The sequence below is a fragment of the Passer montanus genome, unplaced genomic scaffold (assembly GCF_014805655.1).
Source record: "Passer montanus isolate IOZ18808 unplaced genomic scaffold, ASM1480565v1 scaffold22, whole genome shotgun sequence".
NCBI classification, from domain to species: domain Eukaryota; kingdom Metazoa; phylum Chordata; class Aves; order Passeriformes; family Passeridae; genus Passer; species Passer montanus.
Window position 1 is genome coordinate 3,110,063 of NW_024366815.1, and position 23,428 is coordinate 3,133,490.

General features: G+C 38.9%; 1 protein-coding gene across 10 annotated transcripts in view; it reads left to right on the plus strand.

Annotated features, from left to right (window-relative positions):
- The first annotated feature begins 10,455 nt into the window (after positions 1 to 10,455).
- OSMR (oncostatin M receptor) overlaps positions 10,456 to 23,428 on the plus strand; it is a 47,916-nt gene continuing 34,943 nt past the window's right edge. For 2 of the 10 annotated variants that reach the window (XM_039709858.1, XM_039709848.1), the window contains exons 1-6: positions 10,456 to 10,597; positions 10,817 to 11,040; positions 13,000 to 13,114; positions 16,328 to 16,414; positions 20,740 to 20,897; positions 22,887 to 23,046. In XM_039709858.1, the coding sequence (XP_039565792.1) occupies positions 16,342 to 16,414; positions 20,740 to 20,897; positions 22,887 to 23,046 (391 nt within the window). In that variant the 5' untranslated portion in view covers positions 10,456 to 10,597; positions 10,817 to 11,040; positions 13,000 to 13,114; positions 16,328 to 16,341. Of the gene's footprint in view, positions 10,598 to 10,816; positions 11,111 to 11,966; positions 13,115 to 16,327; positions 16,415 to 20,739; positions 20,898 to 22,886; positions 23,047 to 23,428 lie in introns of all 10 variants that reach the window. The other 8 variants (XM_039709849.1, XM_039709856.1, XM_039709852.1 and 5 more) reach the window with 8 other exon arrangements.

Genomic DNA, 23,428 nt, shown 5'->3' on the forward strand with positions numbered 1-23,428 from the left:
CTTCTCTATGGATTTTACTTGGATGAGTATGAAAAATTACGGCCCAGAAAAGCCACAAAAGGTAATGAGATTCCTCTACAGTAATCAATGCACCAATATGTCTCTAAACATATGAGGCTGTGGAAATTTACAGGAATTTGCAGACCTTAAAACTTCAATGCATTGACCTACTGCGCCATCTAGCCTTGTCTGGAGGACATTTTCCCCTGGAATCCGTTGTCACGGAGCAATGTGTATCAATCAAGAAGTGGATTTAAATAGACTGAGTGCACAGTGAAGTATTTCCATGGGTAAAACAGCCTCGTATGACAGTGGTATTTTGCAGCTTGTGTTTCTCATCTCTGAAGGCATTACAGCTAAATCAGAAAAGTTACCTTTTCAGAAAAAGATATGATCTGCAAACCTCTATACATCTGTCATCAGAGAAAAAAATGTCATATTGCTAAGCTGTACAAGTGCAACTTTGTGTGGGACCTACACCCTATGCAAACACTCTCTATGTCACCAGAAAAGTCACTGGCTGGCAGCAATTCTTTTTCTCGGGGAAGCAGTATGAAGAAAACAGAACCTTTTTTTGTTCTGGTTTTGTCTGGGATACAGTTAATTTCTTCTCCATATCTGGTACAATGTGTTTTGGATTCAGTATGAGAATCACATTGATAACAGGCTAACATTTTGATTTCTGCCAACTAGTGTTTGTCCTAATTCAATGACTCTTTTTTGTGTCTCATACTCTGTCACTCAACAGGTACATAAAAAAAGTTAGGAGGGAGCACAGCCAGAACAGGTGACCTGAACTGGTCAGAGGGATATTTCACAGCATAGAACACCATCCCCAGTTTATAAACTGGGGAATTACCTGGAAGCAGGGCTGATCAGGGTGCAAGAATTGGGTCTGGCATCAGAAGGGGGTGAGAAACTCCACTGTGCATCAATTGGTTTTGCTTGAATTTTGTTTCTTCCCTTTTTTATTTAATATCATTCGTATATTTTACTTTTTACTTTTCAATTTACGTTTCAATTACTAAACTTTCCTTACCTCAGCCTATGAATTTTACTTTTGATTCTCCTTCCCATTCCACTGGGAGGTGGGGTGGGTGAGTGGCTGCATGGTGCCAAACTTCTGGCTCTGGTTATATGACAATGAAGTTCTGTCTCCAGCAGAGGCTTGCTGATACCACTTTAGGACTGGAATAGCTGCTGTCGGAATGCCTACAATCCCCTGATGCACGGACAACACTTGAGAGCAGCTCTAATGACACAGTCTTTGGGCAGCTCCTTGCCGAGTCTGCCTCCTCCCCACTTAACTGTCATTAACTGGCACTATCAGCCACAGCGCTCCCACCTCCTGCCATCCCACACTCTGGAATGATTGCTTGGTGCTCTCAGCCCACTAATCCAGGATGTGCTTCCAATGCCTCCACAAGCCAGACTTCCTCAGCCTCGCCTAAGTGCACTGTGCAACAGAACAGAACAGAACACAACACAACACAGGCCTCACCACAGATTCAGTCTGGCAGATAGGAAACACTGCACTAAATTTCATCAATCCACTGAGCCTAAGCATCCAAGGAATCAAAGCCACATTTTTCTTTAAATAATGTAGCCAGCCTTTTATACATTCATTGTGCATTCACACTATACCATCTTCTGCTGTGAATTTATTATTTATTTCTAATTGATTAATTACCTATTAATTCACTAAAGGTACAGCCAAGTTCAAGCAAGTAATAACATTATTTATGGCATATAATTTAAATCTAGGCATCTCAGCTTATTCAAGATACAGTACATGACACAAATGTACTTAAAATTACAAGATTTCTGCCCTCTAATTTCTTTACATTTCACACATCCTAAGCCTCTGGCATCTACATTTTGGGGAAAGGGGAAAAAGGCAACTAATTAATTCTAAGTGATAAGAATTTGAATTTCTACTTCTGGCACATCCACATAACACCCAGCTCTTTTATTTTTCAAAAAAAATGCAGTACGTTTTTCATCCAAGATATTCCAACAATGTATAAAGAAAAGATCCCAATTGCTGCTGAGGCATCCTGAGTTACATCTGAGAAAGCCTACCTCATCTTTTGGAGCTTGACCCCACTTTCCACAGACTCTACTGAACAAGACTTTCAGGAACAAGAATGTTGAATACAGCAATTCAAAGCCAATATGGAAGAAAACAGAGGGTTTTTTTTCCCGTTTGCGTCACCAATGGGCTTAAAAAGTCCTTTTCCAATTAATTTTATTGACTACTGTGAACTGACAAACAGGCATATAAATGTAGCACTACCATTTCAAGTTGTTTCTGTCAGTCATTCATTCAGTTGAAAAACAGTTGTTTCTTGCAGGCCTGTTTGTTTTCTTAAACTCCATTCCAAGTGACTTTGGAGTTTCTAGCAGATATATTTAACGGAAAACCAGACACTTGTTTAGAGCTGTCCCAGTGTCTCCACTGCTTGACTGGAAATCCCCCTGCTCATTTTAAATAACTAGCTAAGAAGCCTGAAACCATCTAGTTGCAGCAGCCCATTCAATTTCAGCCCATTCAACTAATCCAGATTTTTCTGTGTGGTCTACAGTAGACATACCTTGAAACTACGTGTAAAGCAAATAATTGTGCTATGAGTTAGAATAGCATAGTATTAATTGGAGAAAGTGGAGCATCTATGGAAACAACCATTTTGTTGTAGCAAGCCTCACTTTCTACACTCACCCTGTGGAAAACAGTCCTTTGCCTTGATCTCAGCTGTTGCCTGTAACCCATCAAGTTTTGTCAGTGGATTGTAGTGTTCCAGAACTCAGGAATGGTTTCAGGCTAGTCCTGTGCCACCAGAGGGACTCTAGAAGACAAGTGTCTTTGTGTCATCTGCTAGCTGTTAACCCCAACTGGAATGCTGGATTTGCATGATTTCTCCATCAGATACCAGGCAGATCTGTTCTTACAACAGTGTGAGGGTCCATAGAACAGCAAAAATCTCCAGAGAACCTTCTTCTCCTCCTTTTGAATATGCCCAGCTCCATTGCCACTCAAAAAAGGCAGTTTTTCTGGACACTGATATGAAATATTCTGCATATATGTCCTGAATAACTGCTGTCTAACATAACCATAAAAGTCATCAAGTAGCCCTCCTACTGCTATAAATAATATTCTGATCACACAGAGAGAAATACTGTGCTCCTTTTTCATCCTAGCAAATTATCTCACAGAAAAAAAAAAACAAACAAGAAACAACACCTACAAATCCAAAACCAAAACAAATATGCATAAACCATATTTGACCACACATTCTCATTATGCAGAAGTGGGCAACCATTTTGTTCTACCACACCGTGCTGTTTACTTTCCTCTCCTGATATGCTGCATCACACTCTCCATGTTTTATTAGTCCAAGAACGGAATGAATTTTAACCCTTGACTTCGATGTGAACCGAGAATGTTTGCTTTTGATGTCTTCTCCTCTACCACAAGATGGTAGCAGAGAGCTTCTGCCGAAGAAAACTGATCTGAAAATAAGACTGAATTGTCTCAAGTTTGGGCCCCCAACAGGCAGAGTGCATGGTTCTGATGAGGCAGGAAACTACACAATTACATATCGAGGCTCTTAGGCAGAAGCTAATTTGCTTTTGGGAATTCTATCTAGCTCACCATTAACCTGAAAGTCTGAATACACTTGGCATCTCTACACTCAAATTCCTTGAGGAACTAGACTTCATGTGTACAGAATCATTGCAGTGAGAAGCATGCAGCCTGCAAAAATGCTTTTAGGGTCAAAAGGTAGGTGTCGGGATTCCCAGGAAGCTCATTCTCAGAGTATGACTATTGCATGTTGCATGCTTGTCCTTCACATGAAGATGTTGAGGCCCACTCTGTTAAAATGCAAAGGCATGCAGCCCTTTTATAATAGCCTACTGACCAGAGTGCTCAAGCAGACAGTAAAGAAAAGGATTCAATTCCCTCTTCACTTGGAAGAATTTCAAATACATGCTTGGAATAACCCCAAGGAATGACTAAAGACAGAGATTTAACAGTAGTGTAAATGGATACAGCCACTGCCCTCCATTTAAAGCTGTCAACTCTTCAGAAAGACACAGAAGCATGTGACCTGGAGAGACAGGCTACTTGTGCCTCATCCAATCCAGTGGGACAAAATAGTTCTGGAACATGATTAGGCTGCAATTTATCTACTCAGAGGAGAACCTAGGACTTTTAAATATTCTTGGAAGGTACTGTTTTCTAAACCACAAACAATCTCAGTGGCAAATAAGTGTCTAAATGATGTAAGTAGTTATTAGTTAGTAATGAATCTATTATCTTGCACTGCAGAATCCAACTACATTTCAAATAACACTACAAAATTTTCATAGCTTTAGTTTCCAAGTAAGTTAGGCAGGGAAAAATATTGAGAGATTGCTATTAAATTGATGTACATAAATTTCACTTCTATGACATTGTGGATGAAAGACTACAGAAAAAAAATATAATACTGAATTTTTTTAAAGTTTTTGAGCTGAGTTTAAATATTTCAGCATATCAAAGCTGCAGACCTTCCACTTGACATTTGGGAGAAAATAAAATACAGAGGCTCTACAGAATAAGTGAACTTCATATATCTCAGTGTCCACCACAAAACCAGACTTCATGAAAAAAAAGCAGACCTGACATAATTTATCACAATATAAACCATGTATATAGGAAAAAAAGACACTTGCAGTTAGTAATTTATTGGACTTCATGAAAAAAAAGCAGACCTGAGATAATTTAGCACAATATAAGCCATGTATATAGAAAAAAAGACACTTGCAGTTAGTAATTTATTCTAATGTTGTTACTTCCTACATTTCACTGATTTTTCATCTAAATAACAATCATTTACAATAGGGATTGTTGGGCAATTACTATTAAAAGGCAAAGATAATTTCTTCTTCATTAATCCCATAACTTATTTATGCTACTGTGATTGTAATTATTTAGAACAAACTTACACTTGTTACTTATTAGTTAAGATCATATCAGATGATACATATATAACATGTGCACCATCTCTTGCCAGGAACTACAATTATTACTTGATCAAAGAAGTATGTCTGGAGGAGAGACTGTTGCTGCAACCACAAAAGTTTGTGTACAACAAACTGCAATTCGATACAAGATCAGGCTTTGCCCTTTACAGTGACCTACCACAACTACAATGGAAATGACAATATAAACTCAAACCTTATCTGTGTATGGTACTCAGAACTCACCTACAAAACAAGTGCAAACAATTGGACTATTCCTGCCTCTGACATTTTGGGAGACAATTCAGATTGGCACTGAAGAATCCTAGCTTGACTCCAAGCTGAGAGGCCTATTGAGAAATAAAAGAGTACTATGCCTATGCAATATGGTTGTACAGTTTCAACAGCTCCTCTGCAGCTGTGGAATGACCAAAATTACTTCCATGAATATTTATGAGAACCTCTTAGCATTCTGGATGCTCTAAAATATATATCTGAAATTATTCAGTGCAGTTCAGCTCAATAACTTTTCTCTGAACTCTTTCACTCTGTAGAGTACTTCTGAAACTTCTGACTAAATAGAAATTGTTCCTGGGTAGGAATGAAATCATGTTATGAAGAACACTGTTTATGGAAAACAGTGGTTTGCTTTACTTTGTGTTTGGAAGTTGCCACCGTGCCATCAGAAAGCATTTAGCAGAGGCTTGCAGCAAAAAAGAAACAATAGTGGAGTTCGAAACACCCGTCTGGGCTGTACAGAGCCAACAATCTGTCTGATAAAACAGAAAATGCCCAGGATTTCCAAATGATGTGAAGATATAAGGGATCACAATCATATCAGAAAACGGGATTAAGATTCAAAAGTATCTTGACAAGTTAAAGAAATGGTGTGTCAAAAGGAAAAGAGCAATGCTGCAGTGTTAAGCAGAAATAATGAAACAAGGAAAGAGCTGTTAAGACAAAATGATCTGTGACTTATGGAACATCACAGGTAGGTCTTAAATAAACAACGTTCTGCTTCTGAGGAAACAGCAAACATAGAGACAGGTAGGAACAGAAGTGTCACCTGTTAGTAAATACAGTGTTAATAAGGCTCCTGTTAAAAGGAGTGCTGTGTCCATCAATTCTTATTTGAAACTGGACTCATGAGACATGTGAATAGCACCAAACACAATCAACATTCTGTAAATCATGGAAAGAATTTAGTTTGTTTAACCTAGACAGGCCTGAGGGGGTCCTATTATTAATCTTCAATGCTTCAAAGGCTGCTGGAGAACAGGAAATAATAACTTGGTCTCTATTAGTTTGCACACAGAGAACAGTGGGTATAAAGACCTACTAAGCCTTTTTGAAAAAGAGGACTTTTTATCATTATAGTGAAGTCTGAGCCAGAGGCTGTCTTTGAAGGCAGTGGAAGCTCTGGGAACAGGAGACTTTAAGAAAAAAACCTTGAGGATCAGGTGGGATTCATCCTGCTTTGGGGCTAAAGATGACATCTTGCACACTATTTTGAATATTAATTTGCAACCAAAAGAACTTCAGATTTTTTATATAAATTACTAGATTTTAATAGGAGAATCAACACCTCTACTAAACAGTGCAGAAGCTCATACATATGATCACTAATTAACTGGAATCAGAAACTCTTGAAATACAAATATTTCTGCTTTACTTTAAACAACACAGTAAAATCTTTCATTACACTGGTTAACGAGGAACATTAAACTAACATTAAGTTTTTCTTCTTTCAAGTCTTTGATTCATTGCCTGACAAAGGGAACTGTGTTTTGTGCCATATGTTTGCAGATTTTTTTTTGTTTTCCTTTTAAATGGTCCTGTTAACATAGATAGCATTGTTCCAATGGCTAACTTTCTTCCTGAAGGGTGGAGAAATAAGAAAATTACCTTTTTATTACTCATAAGGGGCAGATTTACTACATTGTGTAACATATCGGTAGAAATTATTAATATACCTACGTCAGTGGTACATTTTGCAAATTATGCAAGTAGGTTATGTAGCATTACAAGAACATTGTGTAATACAGACCTCGACAGAGAAGAATTAGTTTTTGATGCCAAGAAGCTACAAACACTTGACATATAAAAGAGGAAATATTTTATTTTAGGAACAGCTGACACTCAAATATGAGAAATAAAGAATTACCACCAAAGGTATCAGCAAAAGTGAGTTTATTGAGATATGTTGTAAAAGTGCAACTTTTATAGCAACATTCAATGGCAAGGTTTGCTGTATTATTTCAAAAAGGATATAACAATGAGTCAAAGCTACCAATACAAAAAACTTCATGCATTATAATACCAGACTATGCATGGTATCTGTCAGTTACTGAGCATCTGCTTCTGGTGGGATGTCTCTCTGCTTTGAAGGGCAAATTCAAAAGAGGTTTCCCTGATCAAGGCGGGATCCCATGCAAACAGCAGCTTAGCACAGAGAGCTTGAAAAATGCTCATTTAGGCTGAGATATTTCTGGAATAAAGTGGTTTCCTTGTAGTCAAATTACATACAATGGGAAGCATATGCTTGAGATTCCTTGCACCCACAACTTTCTTTGTTCTCTGATAAATGAGTCCTAGAAAAGCTACCTGCTATACCTGTGTTATTTATATGATCAGTGAGCCAAGCTCATATGCATCAATGCTCGCCTCTTTTATATTTTTATAGAATGGACTGGAACTAGAGAAGTTCTTGCCTTGGTAATGCCCGAGGTCTTTACCTTCTTTGGAGCCTGTAATAGCTACCCTTAGTTTGATTAAGGAGTTGAGTATGTTTGTCACACTTGGTCAGCTTGTTTAAGTATTTTAGCCAGGCACAGAGACTCTACAAGGAGAATACACATAATTGAAAATAAAGCAGTTAGTTTTAGGCTAACAGAGAGAAGAGCTAGCTAGAGTTTAACGAGCTGCTAGACAAAGCATTACTATACTCACCACTCATATTAAGCTACTCAAGAAGTCTTTGCTGAGCAGGCAGGCATGAGCCAAAAGGGTAAGGGTCAGTTCCCATGGCTCTCTGGAGGGGAATCCCAGCATTTCTAATTTGCAGTCTTCCTTTGACACTTAAAATACAAGGGCTCACAGCTAGCCCCCAACTGACTGTCTAGCTTGACCAGGCTTCCCCAGGTTATCTTTATCTTTATGATTTTACACCTTCTCATGCTGGTACTTCTGCTGTGAAATCTTTGAACATCAACAATCTCATGTCCACTCTCAAAACCTCTACAGATGGCAGACTTTCATAGCAGTCTGGATCAAGGTCCAGCAGGTGCGTTGTGCCAGAGGTGGGCTTTGGATATAGGTACACAGCCAACAAAACACCCAGGAAAGTGAGGTGAAACTCAGAGCTGTTTTCACAGACACAGAGAGCACCAGGTTGGATTGGATGCCTTCTAGGTCGTTCCAAACTACATTGATATAAGCTGGTGTATATAGAGAAGTTTGTTACCTGACCTGGCATTTTAAATTCTCTAGGTTCTATGACACTTGACACATTGAACTTGCAGGCTATTTTGTGGATTTACCTTCGTTCTTCTCTTTGTTTTTCAGTTTTTCCTGCTCAAGTATCAGGAACTTGATAACTTGCTTTTTGAAACACCTTCGGACCAGGCACGAAATTCATTACAGACATTATTCAATAACTCTTTAGGGTCTTTTTGGTTCTAATTAGTATCTTGAGCATTATTTCTAAATAGCAGTGAATTCATATGTTCATAAGGAAGCATTCACAAGATAAGCTAATACATTGTTCATTCTGGAACTTACAGATCATGTGGATCAGTAAAAGCATAATCAGAGACTGTTGCTGCTACCCAAACATAGAGGCAATAGAGAATTTTTCAACCCATGCCACATCAGGGTTGAAATGACTCAGAAAATATTAAATATACGAATAGATTTTAAAAGGTATCTCCACTACAGACCTAAAAGAATAAATATTTTCAAACACAGATGAGAGTGCTCAAAGCACAAAAATAAGTTATTATCTTTATTATAGTATATGCAAAGATTTCCTACCCCACATTTTATTTATTGTATATAATTAAAAATCTACTTTAAACATACAAGCAATTGATAGATTTCAAGCTTTACTATGATGTCTAGAAACATTAGAAGAAAGAACTCATTAGCATATTGCAGAGACTTGTTAACGAACGTAAGAAAAAAAGAAAAGCTAAAATTTTGGCATCTAACCGTAGACATCTGTGATTTGCATTTTCAGTAAAACTCAGCAGTTAGATGACCTTTTATGTCAGGTCTGAATTCTGAAACAACAGCAAACGTCCAGCTGTGGTGTCTCCAGACCACAGGCAGGCAATGAAAAGTGAGTGACCCTCTGTGAAAAGTTCAGTTTATATGACTCACAAAACATGCATAAGAATTGTGTGGAAGAAATAGATGCAACTATTCAGAATACAGTCCTGAAGAGCAAAACTATCCTTTGACCAGAAATTATTTGCTTGACTGAAAAGCAAAATCATCGTAAGATCGTGGAACTCCTGACTAAGGAACAGGATGTTACTTGGCAGAGGGAAGTATGAGACATCCCTGAAATACAATGAGGCAGGGAACAAATGGCGAGACAGCAGTTCAGAAGAGAAGAATCAAGGTGCTGAAGTGGACCACAAGAAATGTTGTATTGGCAACGCTATGCTAGTACAAAAAAAGGGCAAACTATATATCATGAGGTATAAAAATAAGATAGCCTGTAAGGCTGTAAACTTTCCAGATCACATCTCCCTGATAAAAAGCAACCAAGCATCAAGAACAGACAGAAGACCTCTTTCATAAAGAAATTTTACAAACTGAAAAAAACCTTCACCATGAATGTCCTGGAAAGGATGAGCAACAACCTTAAACAAAACTTTCTCACGGCTACATCAGAAGACGCAGCGAGGCAGCTTTTGGCATACTATACCTCTCTGAATGAGGCCAGTCATAAGGGCACCCACAACAGAAACATGGTCAATTCCTGGTCTCCCTCCATCATTTATGTGAGTTTTTTGGGACTGAACAGTTTGCTTTGTGATCCGTAGCCTTGGATGACGCGGTTCTGTGAGGGGTTTCCTCAGACAGCTGCCTGCGGTGATGTGGCACTGCACCAGACCGGCCCTGAGCCCCGCTGCGGGCACCTCCTCACCTCCACCGTGCCCGCCAGAGCGCCCGTCCCTGCTCCCAGAGACACTCTGGGGACAGGGCGCCAGAGGTGAAGGCGGCTTGGGGACATCACTCCTGCCCGCTGGGGACTGGGCAGATCGGAACGCGTCCATTCTCCGTCCCTCTCGGGCTAGCCCGTCCCGCTGTCCCTGCTCGGCCCACCCCGGACGCTGCGGCCCTGAGGCGCCTCGAGGAGGGGGCGGCCCGCGTTCTGTCTTTGGGAGCGCGGCCAAGGGAACGGGCCGCGCTTCCCGGAGCGGGGAGAAAGTTCCGAGAAGCGGCTCACCCGGCTCCTCGGGGTGGGAGGAGTCGCCGCCCTGCCCGGGGAGGGGCGGCCGAGCCGCTTCCCGGCACTGACCGGGGGGGCCGGCGCGTTCCGACCCCGCGGAGCCGGCCGTGAGGGAGCTGCCGGCGGCTGCAGGTGAGTGATGCCGGTGTCTCCCCGTCACGGCAGCTCCCCGCTCCTTCAGTGACCCCTTCTCCTCTCCGTCTCGCTGAGGGGAGCTCAGTCTGCCCCGCTGAGGAGCACCCGCCTCTCCGCTCCGGCACTTGTTTTGAAGAGCGCTGTGGAGTTTTTACGTTGAATTTTAGCACTTCTCCCTCTCCACCCTTTTCCCGCTCGTTCTCCCGTGTTTTGCAGGCACCCTTCGGTACGGCGGTGCGGGAGGGCTGAAGCAGCGCCTCGTACAGCATCATCGCATACCGATGAATTTAAGGCGCCTCATGACCGTCTACTCTCCCCTGCTTTCAGGATGCCACTGCTTAGCTACAGCATAAAAGCTGCTGATTTGACTTGAGCAAAAATCACCTAGGCGGGTAGTGGATAAAATACCTCGTGGGATGAGGATGCTGCATCTGCCAGAGGTGATTTCAGGTTTGGTTTCAACATTGCCTGTGGCCACTGCTTCAAGAACATGTTGACTTGCTCAGAAATGTGAGCTCAGACCTTTAAATCTGGCATCATACAGAGAAAACTTGTTGCTCCTGCTTTCTTTTAAGCAGCTGAAATCCATTGCTTGATCTCAAGGCCGTTTGAGTAAACTAGAAAGCATAAATTCCAGTGTGGTTCCTGAAGTTTTTGGAGTTTGACTATTTTTTGGCATAACCTTTTTGCCTCTCATTTTTTCTAAATTTTGCATGCGTGGACCAAACTCCAGCAGGGCAAACCAAATAGATCCTAACAGAGGTACAAGTAGATAATGCTTGGTAAATATCTTCCCTACAATTGCTGACATTTCTTTTTTAATGGGGCAGGAGTAGTTTTCCCAAATTCATTAATTGCTTTATAATTTTAGATCCCATTTTCCCCCTATTTCAACTGCTTTTTTGTTTGGATTCTTGTCTTTGTGGGACCATGAAATACATGTTTTTTCTATTTTGGCAGAGCTTTTTAGGAAAGCAACAACATGCGTCAAAGAGCTTTCTGTTTATCAAAACACAGGAGAAAAAGCTACCCCTCAGTGGTCAAGTCATTACATGTGTATCAGACCTTAATTATAGAAATTACTTTCTTTCTTATGCAGCCTTTTAAACTTGTTGCTCAGCTATTAAATTACAAGGCTTATTAGGAGCTTTCAGTGTCTAATACACAGATATATTTTTGTGTACTAAATGTAATTGAAACCACCTTTAAAATTGCTTGGGAGAAAAAAGCAAGTAAAACGACTAAAGGAAAGATTCATCCACTTTAGAATGTGGTATCTCAGATATTCATTTTCTTTTTAGCATTCAGGATTGTTGACAATCACATTTTCAATTTTCCATATTTTTGTTTTTGTGTTTGTTTTCAGAAGGGATCTATTTAGCTGGAATGTTTTAGAAGACACTACTTTACCAACACTCCATAGCTTCCTGGTGGCTTGGCAGTCCCTGTTTGAAGGAAACTGAGTTGGATGTCAGCTCTGCACTGTTGGTTTTGCAAGGGATCTGTTGGGAATTGCAGAAATCAGGAGAGCAGAGGCATTCAGTGTTGTAGAGTCTTTGTACAAATCACTGACTTAGGGACTTCCAGCTCTTTTTGACAGTTACATAGTTATCTCTTTATTTATGAGACAGAAAACCTCATCAGGAGGATTAGCCTACCTGTGCTTTGCTTACTTACTAGGGGTGCCTCTTTGTAGTCTGTGGATAGAGTTCATTAGATTTGGGCACTGAAATGTCACTTCTGTTATCAATGTTGTGTTGTGTGGTAGAAACTTGGATTGTGATTCTGATCCTCAGTTAGTTTATGAAGTAGAGGGAATAACAACATAGGATGAACGGTGTTGTATGTATTATTACTTGATTTGCCTCACTGAGAGTCTTCCGTGTCCGCTTTAGAAAAACTTGTTCAGTCCATGGTGTTCATGAGCTGTTATCCATATCTAATATCTAAGCACTCTCCATTAAGTAGATTAAGTATTCTGCAACTGAAAACATTTCTTTTCTCAGCCTATGTACATGCTCAGATTAATTTAAGGATTTGGCTTGTGCCTGGCAGCTTTTTTAATTGAGCAAAGCAAAGGGCACTGAGAAAACAAATTTGTGGTAAGTATGATTTGAAATATGTGCCTTGCAAGATTGCTGCAAAGCAGATTAAATCTGCAGTCAGCTTTGACTAGATGTTCATAGGAGGAGCTTCTTTTCCTGACACACACAGGTTCTAGGTGCTGCAACAGTATGTGCACTGTATAGGTCCAAATCCTAGTCAATTGGATTTTGGTGCTTCAGTGACTTTGAAATGGTGTTTGATGAAATGTCAGTCTTTGGTGTGTTTAATAGGTAAATAATGAGGATTTCTTTTTAATTTCATGGATGGCATCACAAAAACTTTGGCTTGGACAGGACTTCGGGGATCGTGTAACAGGCCTTTAGCTCTGAAGGAGAAATAGTCTACCTGGAGATATTTATTTAAAATATTCACAGACCACCTACTTAAGGAAATTTCATTTTCTCAAAGGTAATTTACTCCTGTGCTGCCTCCACTTCTTGAATGACTCCACTTTAATTGTGTTTAGTCTGAACAATTCTGTTGTTGCTGAATATTATTTCAATTGCTGTCAGGTCTTCAAAATATTAGTGTTATATTGAATTATCTATCAGTGCTGATTAATTTCAAGATAGGCAGGGGAGTCCTGAATCCCTCTGTATCAGTTTTGTCACATCTCAGGTTACATTTTTCCCACAGGACAATTATAATTAGACTATGAAGCTAGGATTAAAAAAAGAAAAAAACCCCAAAACCCTAGCGTTTTAGCCTGCAGCCTGACAAAACCAAGCAAGTCTGCTTTATTTCCCCCAGAAATTTGAGTTTTAATAAGAATGGAAAGAATGTACACTAACAATGAAAGATTTGTTACTTGGCTAACGTCTGTAGTCCTGACAGATCATTTTATGCCAAACTGACTTCAACTTGCTACTCATCATCTCCCCTGTTCTCGCTACCTGTCTTCATTCCCTTTGTGGTTCTATTTTCACTTTTGGCAAGGATGTTGTTAATCTATTACCATCATTTTTCTGTTGTTAGTTTTTTTTTTTTATTATTAAATTGGTAATGTATTTTGTAGAACTGTAGCCAAGACACAGACTTATAAATGATGATTTTATAAAAGTACTTAATTATTGATAATACAGTATAAGTGCTTGACATTCGTTGGTGGTAATTATTATGTGTGATTAATTCACAGGCAGATGTTTCTGAATAAAGAGGATTTAATTCAAAATATTGCTTTCATATTAAGGACCCTATTTCTTTTTTCTCAACTAGTGTTTAATTTATTTAAAATTACTTCATATTCTCTTTTGTTAGAGAATTCTAGAACTTTTCTCTTGAAAACTGGTTTGTTACCTACAATTGCACATATTACCATAATTTATTTATTATACACTATTAAACTAGATTACTAACATAGTGAAAACCATTGTCACTGTCTAAAATAGGATTGTATTTTGGTGATCATTTATTATATTACACCATAGTAGCATAAGGCTTTTGCATCAATAAAAGTGATCTAGTCTGTGCCATTAGTGAACTGGTGGTGTAAATTATTGGAGATAGATAGTTAAATTAGACATCAGTTTCATGATAATAGTTGGGAATGGCTCTTAACAGCATAAAAAGGTTTGGGTTTATTTTCCAAAGAGGAAGTAACTTAAACAAATAGTCTAATATTTCAGTATTCTACAGTACCTCCCCACTGTTTGTAATGTTGGATTTAAATTATTCATAACCAATGAGGCAAAGTTTGTCTGTCTAACCCGAAAGATATTTACAAAATTAGGAGTCTTGCAGGGCCAGATTTTCATCATGCTGGTGTAATTAAGTCAGGAGATATGCTGGTGAACCTAACTGACCTGTCTTAGAGCAGGGAGTTTCATCCTTTGACTTTGAAAACAGATTTAGTTCCATATTTTTCCTGGGGTGCGGGGAAGGGAGGGGAAAGAGGTTTGTAAGATTTGGCTTTGTATCTTAATATAATTCCATACAGCTTAAAAAACAGCATTCTGCTGAAGGAGTTACCAGAAGTTTTAACATGATCTGACTTGGAAGAGTTTTTTTTTTTGTCATTTATCACTCTCTTCTCTATATTGTATTGTTTATTCCAGACAATACATGACCAATTATTTTCACTTCTAGGTGTTAAAAAGCCCTTGGAAAATCTAGAAAAAAAAAAAAAGATTTCCCTATATCAGTTCTTGGAATAATCTAATAGTTGCATGTGAATTTAGCCTAGCTTCTCAAGAATATTTAGATTCTTCATACATGGATCTTAGTGTTACATAAATACTTCTGAGGATATTTGTTTAGTGGCAGGAAAGACTGCAGAAGCTTATGCATTAGGCAAGACAACATTGACCTGGTAAGTACGAGGGCCTGCATGTGAAGCATTTGACCTCACAAGGAGAAGTTTGGGCACGTTGCAGCAAGGGTGCTTGTTGTGTGCATCGAGCCCTGGGTTGCAATGCTGCATGCAGGAGTGTTCTACAGTGTTTGTGTGACCTTTAGAAACACACTTTAGAAAAAAGTTTGAAGTCTTTTTATCCTTCAGAGGAATTCAGAGCTTCTCAAAACCATTTAATTTAATTGAACTTATTAGACTTAAGAGTCTGCAGCTCTGAGGCATTAAATCAGAAGTTTTCTGCTAGAAATAAATTCTGTCGTGAATTCCTGGCCTTTCTGAAATCTGTAAATGTTTTGTTCTTAGCTTTAGTGGGGACAGGCCATTTTGGTTATCTCCTGCTAAGCAGCTGCAACGTCTGTTATGGAATTAGTGATAGAAGACTATCAGTATTCTGCACAGCTTCAGAAATGTAAAATGTACAAGTTTTACCTTGAAGATAGCTGTATCCATTGTCCTGTTCCTGTTGTTTGTACTCCTTGTACCCTCTGTGCCTGAGAGCTTTAACCATTCTGCAGCCTGATGTTTAGCTTTCCCTTTGGCATGGAGGATTTGCAAGTGATTCATGCCTTCTGAAATCTAACGTACGATCAGTCCTCCAGAACTAGGCTGTGCAAGTCCAAGAGTTTCATCCTGGTACAGTGTGTGTGTCAAAGCTGTAAATGGAATGTGGGATAGAGCTCTGTGGTTCTTGAGATGACAATCCATCTGGGAATGGAACTTGCTAAGACTTGATATGTGTGCTTCAGCTCCAGTCTAGCTAAAGCCCTCCATATATAGCATCCTGGGTGCTGACAGAGGAGTCTGCCGGATTAATCAGTCAGGCTGTAGGTGGGGCAGAAATCACAAGGTGTTTTGCACCTTTAATACTGTTTTCCCCTGTTAGGATGGATATCTTCTTACTTGTGCAGGAAGAAAGACAAAATATATTAGGACAAACTTCTACTTCAATATTTATTTGAAATAAGTGTATAAACAGCTTTAAAGATACTGTGTGATGTATTTGCTTAGACTTAGTTGAACTTTTTGAGTATAATGCTACTTTTCTATGACTAGGTCTGAAAAGCAAGAGGTTTACTTTTTTCATTCCTTATCTTTCTTTGTGCATTCTTCCTGAATTTCTCTTTAGCTTCCTGGAGTCTGTGTGATTGGGTTTTTTATTTATTCATGCTTAAATATAGTAATATTATCTGGACTATTGTTTGGCATGTTGCATTTCTCCTGAAAGAAACAAATAAATAAAAATGTTTTCTTTGCTGTTAAATCTTATGCAGGAAAAGATAGACAAATGATGAATCACTTCATGATTCTGGCGGTGCTGCTCCCCCTGAGGACATGCTACACTAAATACTCACAGCAAGGTAAATGTCTGAATGTTTGATTTTTTTATTTGAAAGCAACTGAAGCTTTCAATGTGCTGATTTGTAAGTCTCTGATCAAGCAACATGTCACACATTTATTAAAATTATTCTCTTTGGTAAGGTGATGGAGCAACTTTCATTATTACCTTTTGTAACCTTACTATGGAAAATTGCCTAACTAAAGCCCTCCATAGATAGTGTCCAAGTTGAATCAACTTGGAATGATGTCAAGCCAATGTGTATTTATTTATTTTCTCCTCCTCTTTCTCCTGTGATCTGTACTGTCATCTTCAAATAATTTCCTCTTTGACAATTTTTGTGGTTTTTTATTTCTTTCCTTTCTTTTTTTGTCTCATCTCTGAAAACTTTAGCATTTCTGTTGGCCCTTTTCTGATTGTACCACAAGATTCCAGGACCAGATTGTTATTTTTTACACTTCAGATACTTATCCAATACAAATACAAAAAGCATATATGCATATTTGAAGGGGAAAAACTTGAATATAATGATAACTTTTCAAAAGGCTGTGTATTTTAAGGTAAAAAACACTTCTTGTATACTTGCTGCTAGCAATAGCATTTGGGTATGTCTCGGTTAAAAGAAAAAAGAAAATTCTTAATTGATCTTTCTGTGACCACTACTAAGAAGGCAAACCTTACCAGATTCTAGTCTGCATTATGGAAATTTTATTGCCTTTTTAAAGTTGGTGAAGAAGGAAGAGAGATGTTTGGGGTTTTTAAAATATATTTATTATCATACTGAAGGGGTAATATATCTCTTTCAGACATTTTGTCTCTCTTCAGCCTTGAAATTCATGTGTTCACACACCACTCACCCAAGTCTCAGTTTTGAGATTTATTACTAGGGCTCTTAGAATGGCACAACTTTGTAATGCAGGCAAGTCCAAACAGTTACTCTATTACAGTAACTTGGTCACTTGTTTTCACATGCAATTTTTCAGGAATAAAATTAGTGTCTGTTGTTAATCATAACTATTTGTATAGTCTTGAGTTAGCTTTCAAGTTAAAACAAGTCTTAAGATGCCTTGATCACTTAATTTTGCTAGGAGAGAATATTGTAACTGTGAATGCTGCAAATACTTCCACATGTTAAAGATACAGTACAAAATTCTTTAATACCTACATTGTAAGTTGGTGGTCATCAATATTTTGGGTATATCCTTAACGCTATTGTTTCTTCCATTTTTTAGTACTGTGTATAAGCTCCAACTGATGATCAATACTGTCTTATGCCAGATTCTGAAGAAAACAAAATAGTGTGGGGTGTGAAGTGATGTGTCATCTAGCTGAAGAGAGGTAGTGTAGGGACAGTTGTACAGATGGAGAAAAAACAGAAGACCTTAAAATACCTTAGCAGTTCTTTAATTAAGTGTGGCACGTGGAAGTATTCTTTATGGCAAAAAAAGGGATGATATTTTCATTTGGACAAAAAGAAATGGATAGAGAGGCGATGCAGGCTCATCATCAATGCAGTAGGCATAATAGTGACACTTGCAATTAAAATTTGCTAGAAAGAAGATAGGGAAATTCAGAAGATATGCAGAAGTTTATTTTAATGGTGTATCCTGAAAAAGAAAGGTGTTTCTGCCAACTGGATGGTTTTTCTTTCAGGGGTATTTATTTTCTTTCCCTGTACTCCTCCTTTGTGCCATTGAATTTCATTGAGAGACTACCAGGGCCCTTTCCTTCCCCCAGTTCCTTTCTTCCTCTGTTGCTCCAGCAGTGTAGACAGAAAAACAGCAGACAGCAAGGCCCAGAGTTCTAGATCACCTTGTGTATGTGAAATGAGATCCCCCAAGAGATTTGGTACACAGTGCTTCATGCAAACGGATGATGAACATACAAGTAAGGTTGACCAGAATACTTGAGACAAAACAACATTACAGTCAATTCTTTAGCATAAGTGGGATTTTAACGTGTTTAAATCCCAAGTGTTTATCTTGTTTAGGTGGTAAAAGTCTGGAAAATGTGGGAAAATGAAGTGTGTTTTGTCCTATCTTCCCAAAATAAAGTGATACTCCACTTCCACAGTTGAGTTTATGAATCACTGTGTTGTTTTGGTTGTTGTGGATCCTTGCTTAGTCAGTTGTTGGCAGTGAAGCTAATAATATTTATTTTTTCCGGTAAAACATAAAATTGATGCTCTGTCATCATTCAGTGAAATTTACCCCCAAGCCTTCCACCTTGTTTATTCAGTTTCAGACAGTAATTGTCATAGGTACTGGGTTTCCTTATGGCTGTATAAAACTGATAGGCAAAGGCAGCTGTGAAGCTGCAGATACACTTTTTATGGACCACATTACCATAGCCAAAAAGGAAATTTTATTTCTGCATGTGAAACATTTTGCACTTACCTTGCAGAGACACTAAGACTGTCAATTCTGCTTTCACATAAATTTACGTGTTAATCATTTATTGGTAATTATATATTAAGACTACAGTGAGACTTTATAGAAGGTGTGTTGCATATATTTCTTTCTCCAAAGCACTTAAAGATACCACAGTCCTGGTTCTAAGACCATGTGTTTTCATCATTTAAACTTGATTTCTTCTCCAAGCTTATCTGAAGATGCCCATACCAGTAGTTTTCTTTAGATGGAAAGCATATGGTTTTCATTTTGCTCTGACTTTTAGTACCCTTGAAAATGGAATAGGTTAAAAATATCCCAACAGAGTTTTTGGATGATTTCCTAAAAGAGAATCCTTTCTTCCAACAGTTTTTAGTAACTTAGTACTTTCTTTCCTCCATTTATTCTTTAATTACAGAGTGGGCTTATATAAACAACAAAGCTGTGTCAGTGTCTGTATTCTCATAATAAAGAAATATGCTTATAAAGTTTTATTTGCTTCCTTTGATTGACCAGAGATTGTTATAACTGCTGCTTCTCTTTAGCCTTTCATTCCCTTCTCGTAATGTAAAAATCCATGTCAGAAAACTGCTGCACAGAGGTTACTGTGGAGGATATACTCCAGGATAAATTGCAGAATGATTTGGATACATGATGGCTACCAGAAGCATCTATCAAAATGTAGATTCTCAGTCTAAATCTCCTGAATGCTTGTGTTTCTGCTAGTGATACATGGTGAGAGTTTTGGGTAGTTCAGTGGGCCAAGTGTCTCTGGGAGACAGGAGTGGATGTGGCGGTTTTGTGAGAGGAGGCTGCTGAGGTCACTCAATCCATTGCGTCCCTGATGATTCTGGCTGTAGTGGAGCAGGAATGCACAGAATGAGTCTATTTTATTAAAAGGTGTAGCTGTTTTGTGTATCTTTTTTCTGTGTCTTGGTTAGGATAAACATTCTGACCTTGTCCTTTTGTAACAAGCAGAAGCACCTTGGAAAGCACCTGTGGCAGGACAAGAAGCCTAGTTATTCAGTCGTTTCAGCTCCCTGGCTTCATTAACAACCAGATCAAATTTACAGGGTTTATGTTTGTTTAGTTTTCAGGAAGTAGAGAAATGACAAATCAGTGAGTGCTGTATTTCATCTCTTCCAACAGTTAGGGTTTTTAGGGCGGGGTCACAAAGGAATCATTTAAAAAGAGGAAGCACTTACAGGGTTATTTGTAGTTTTCCACAGAACAATCTTGCAGGGACTTTTATTTCCCAGCCAAAAGGGACTTCAGTCTCATTTTAAACTTTGCTTTATCATGTCATGGTCTGGAATTAAATCCAGACCAAGAGAAATATGCAAGTGCCATTAGAACTAAATGTCTGATTCCAGCAGAAGAATCCATGGCCATGACCTAAGCTCTGTGTAGAGCAACTAGGAATGCACTTAATACTAGACTATGATCTAAGCTAGCTACTGGAGGGAAACCCTTATCCTATTCTGTTCAAATAACAGTTTTGCATTAACTCCTTTAGTCTGTATTAAGTCAGAGATCAAAACAGAGCCCAGAGTTTCTGCCCTAATGATATGAAGGCTTGCTGGGGTTTGGGATTTTTGGGGATTTAGTCCTTCTTAATACATTATATTGTTCCTCTTCAAAAGATTACAAAGGGATGGATCTGTATTATCATAAAACAGCTAGTAAATTGAGAGCATAAAGAAATTAAACAGTATACTAAATATCATGGTGGGGAGCCAGTGAATAGATTCAGAAATCTCATTTTAGCCTGCTGATTCCTTAAGAAGAAGAATTATCTTTCCTTTTGTCGTCATCAGCATAGGTCCTGATCACTTTTGTTTTTTCCTTCAGAACCATCTGGTGTGGAACCTATCTTACCTCTAACCACTGTTTTTTCAGAACTGCTTTGTAACTTAGCTAGACAGTAATATTTTTGTGCCCTTTTTTCTGCTCCTAGAATCTGATGTGTTTCCAGTAATGTACCTTAATGTTTCCAAGGATTTGGATCTTCAGCGGCTGCTGGTGGAATGGGATGTTATAAAGTCAGCACATGATGCTGAGCTGGCAATATCTTTTGAGATAGAAGTCCGTCGAATCAATACTACTGTGTGGACAGTAAGTACACTTAGGAAAGAAGTGTACTAGTGATTTACAATGATGGAAGATGTAGTGATGTGTCTTTGCAAAGTCCCTGTCCCGGTAGTTTTCCTTAGAATCTAAACCAGCAACATTTTCTGAAGAGGAGATCACCCAAATAATAGGCATAGGCCTGTTCTGGGTTATTTTCTGTTTGTGACTTCTGTATGGGAGCAGACTCCAAAGAAAATTTAGAACTTCGTTAAACTGAAAAGCTGCACTACTTTGTTTAGATTTGCTATTTGTCAGAAAGTACATAAAAGAGAAAAGGGCTTATTTTTCTTAAATCAGGGATCAATAAAATAAAATAGGCATTGTTATAAATCACAGATTACTTTGATCACCCTAGTTGGTGGTGTTTTGTCTCTGAGTTTGAAGAACCACATTTTCGCTGCAAATGAGCTCTATGCAGTTCTGAAGATTTTTACCACTTTGATATGCTGGATAAGATTTTTAGCTCAATGAGTAAATCTAACCCGGATGTTAGTAACTGGGGCCATATAGCTACAAATAATTGAGTTTTGGGTTTTTTGAAGTGTCTTTCAACAAATTCATATTAACTTGTTGGAAGGATGTAAAAGTGTTTCAAATCCAGGGATGAAGTCTGTTGGTTTGAGAGCTTTTGGGGTCCTGTTTGGCTAGCTCTGACCCCCAGCTTCAAACTGAAAAGGACAAAAGCAAAAGAAGGGAGGCACTCTTCTTAGGATAATCGTCCCACAACTTTATTGTGGAGCACCTCCTGGGAAAGAGAGAGTCTAGGAGGGAGGTCTGTGAAGGATCCATCCAGGAGAAAAAGAGGAAGAGTCTCTCATGATGGGAGATTTTAAACCCGGGGAGGGGGGGCAGAGGAGAGGGGCCACAGCCAATGGGATACATCTGATGGCAGGGGCAGGGTGAGGGCGTAACCCAGGGCAAGACCACCACCACCAGGGCTTTGGGGGAGAGGGGAGAATGAAACAAACCATGTGATACAAACAAACCACTTAGTGCAATATAAAAACTACTCAGTGCAAAATTCCAATCACCTAGTGCAAAACAATAACTAAATAAACTATTTAGTGCAACATGACAGTAGTCTGTTCTGTCATTCGTAATAAACATAACAAGTTACTTTGGATGTCACTACCATACAGGAAAATATTTGCTTCTGTGTTTTTCTGAAGTATGTGTACCAATAAAGAAGCTCTCTGAGTCTGTTCATATCAAAGTGTGCTATAAATATATAACTTCTACAGCCATGGCCACATTCCTCATGGCTATAACTGAGAAATTAAATTTTGAACTGATGGCAGAGTTTTTCTCAGAGCAGTGGTAATACGAAAGTGCAGGTGTTGCTGATGGAAAGCAGTACTGGAGAGAAATTCTCTACTGCTCAGTGTGAGTCAGGGCTTTGGCAGAAATCATACAAGTAGCACAGATCTATATATTGAGAATGTGTAATGGTTGCTATAACAAGTACTAAAACATGTAGAATGATAGCATCTCATAGGTTGGAAAAATTATGATGTCACTGAGTCCAGCTGTTAACCCAGCTATACCAAGTCCACACTAAGCCACATCTCTAAATGCTGAATCTGCACATCTTTTAAATCACTCTAGGGATGGCGACTCCACCACAGGGATATGTAATCCAGAGCATTAGGATGCATTTGTAGGCAGCAGCTGGTGTAATAGCATACACAAATAACCTACAGAGTGTCTCTAAGAGCAAATCCATGTCATGAGAAGCAGGGTCTCACTCCCAAATATACAGCACATCAGTCACTCTGCCACTGCTAGTACTGATCTGTAAACAGTTAATTAGCTGACTAGTTACTTAGTGTGAGATCACATGTAGCTAGCAGAGTTTCAAAAATTAATTTTTAAAAGCATTTTTCTCCTTTGAGCTTTCCCGCTGCTTTTGATTGTATTTCCAAATCTTCATGTTGCTGTGTGTTCAGTACTTTGCCTTACTGCTTTTGTTTGCAGGGGTTTCAAAATGTCACACTGGATAAATTGGGAAAGCCTCTTCATTGGGCATGGGATTCAGATGTACCTTTGGAGTGTATGTCACATGCTGTGAGGATCAGGAGCAAGGCAGAAACGTCAAAAATCTGGAGTCAGTGGAGTTTGTGGGAGACTCTCCCGGGTAAGCAAAGCAAGATTTTGTAATATTGGGGTTTTTTTTCAAGTATAAAGCTAGTTTGTAATTCACCAGTGAATGTAACCACGTGGGACAGTTCAGGAGAGATGGCATCACATCAGGAATCCATTTGCTCTAAGCACTAACCAGTTCCTTATATTTTGCCAGCAATAATAGAAGTTCTTCAGCCGTTGCTATAATTTGCAGACTATCTTCCTAAGCTAGTGGACCAAAAGTTTTAGAGCATGTTTTTTACTCACACATGTACTGTATGAAGTGACGAGGGATCTTGGATAGGCACATCCCTGTCCCAGACTCAGGGAAAGGAGGGGAAGCACAGAGCACAGAGCTAGTTGGCATCATGATCTCATGAATGCATGGCTTTTGT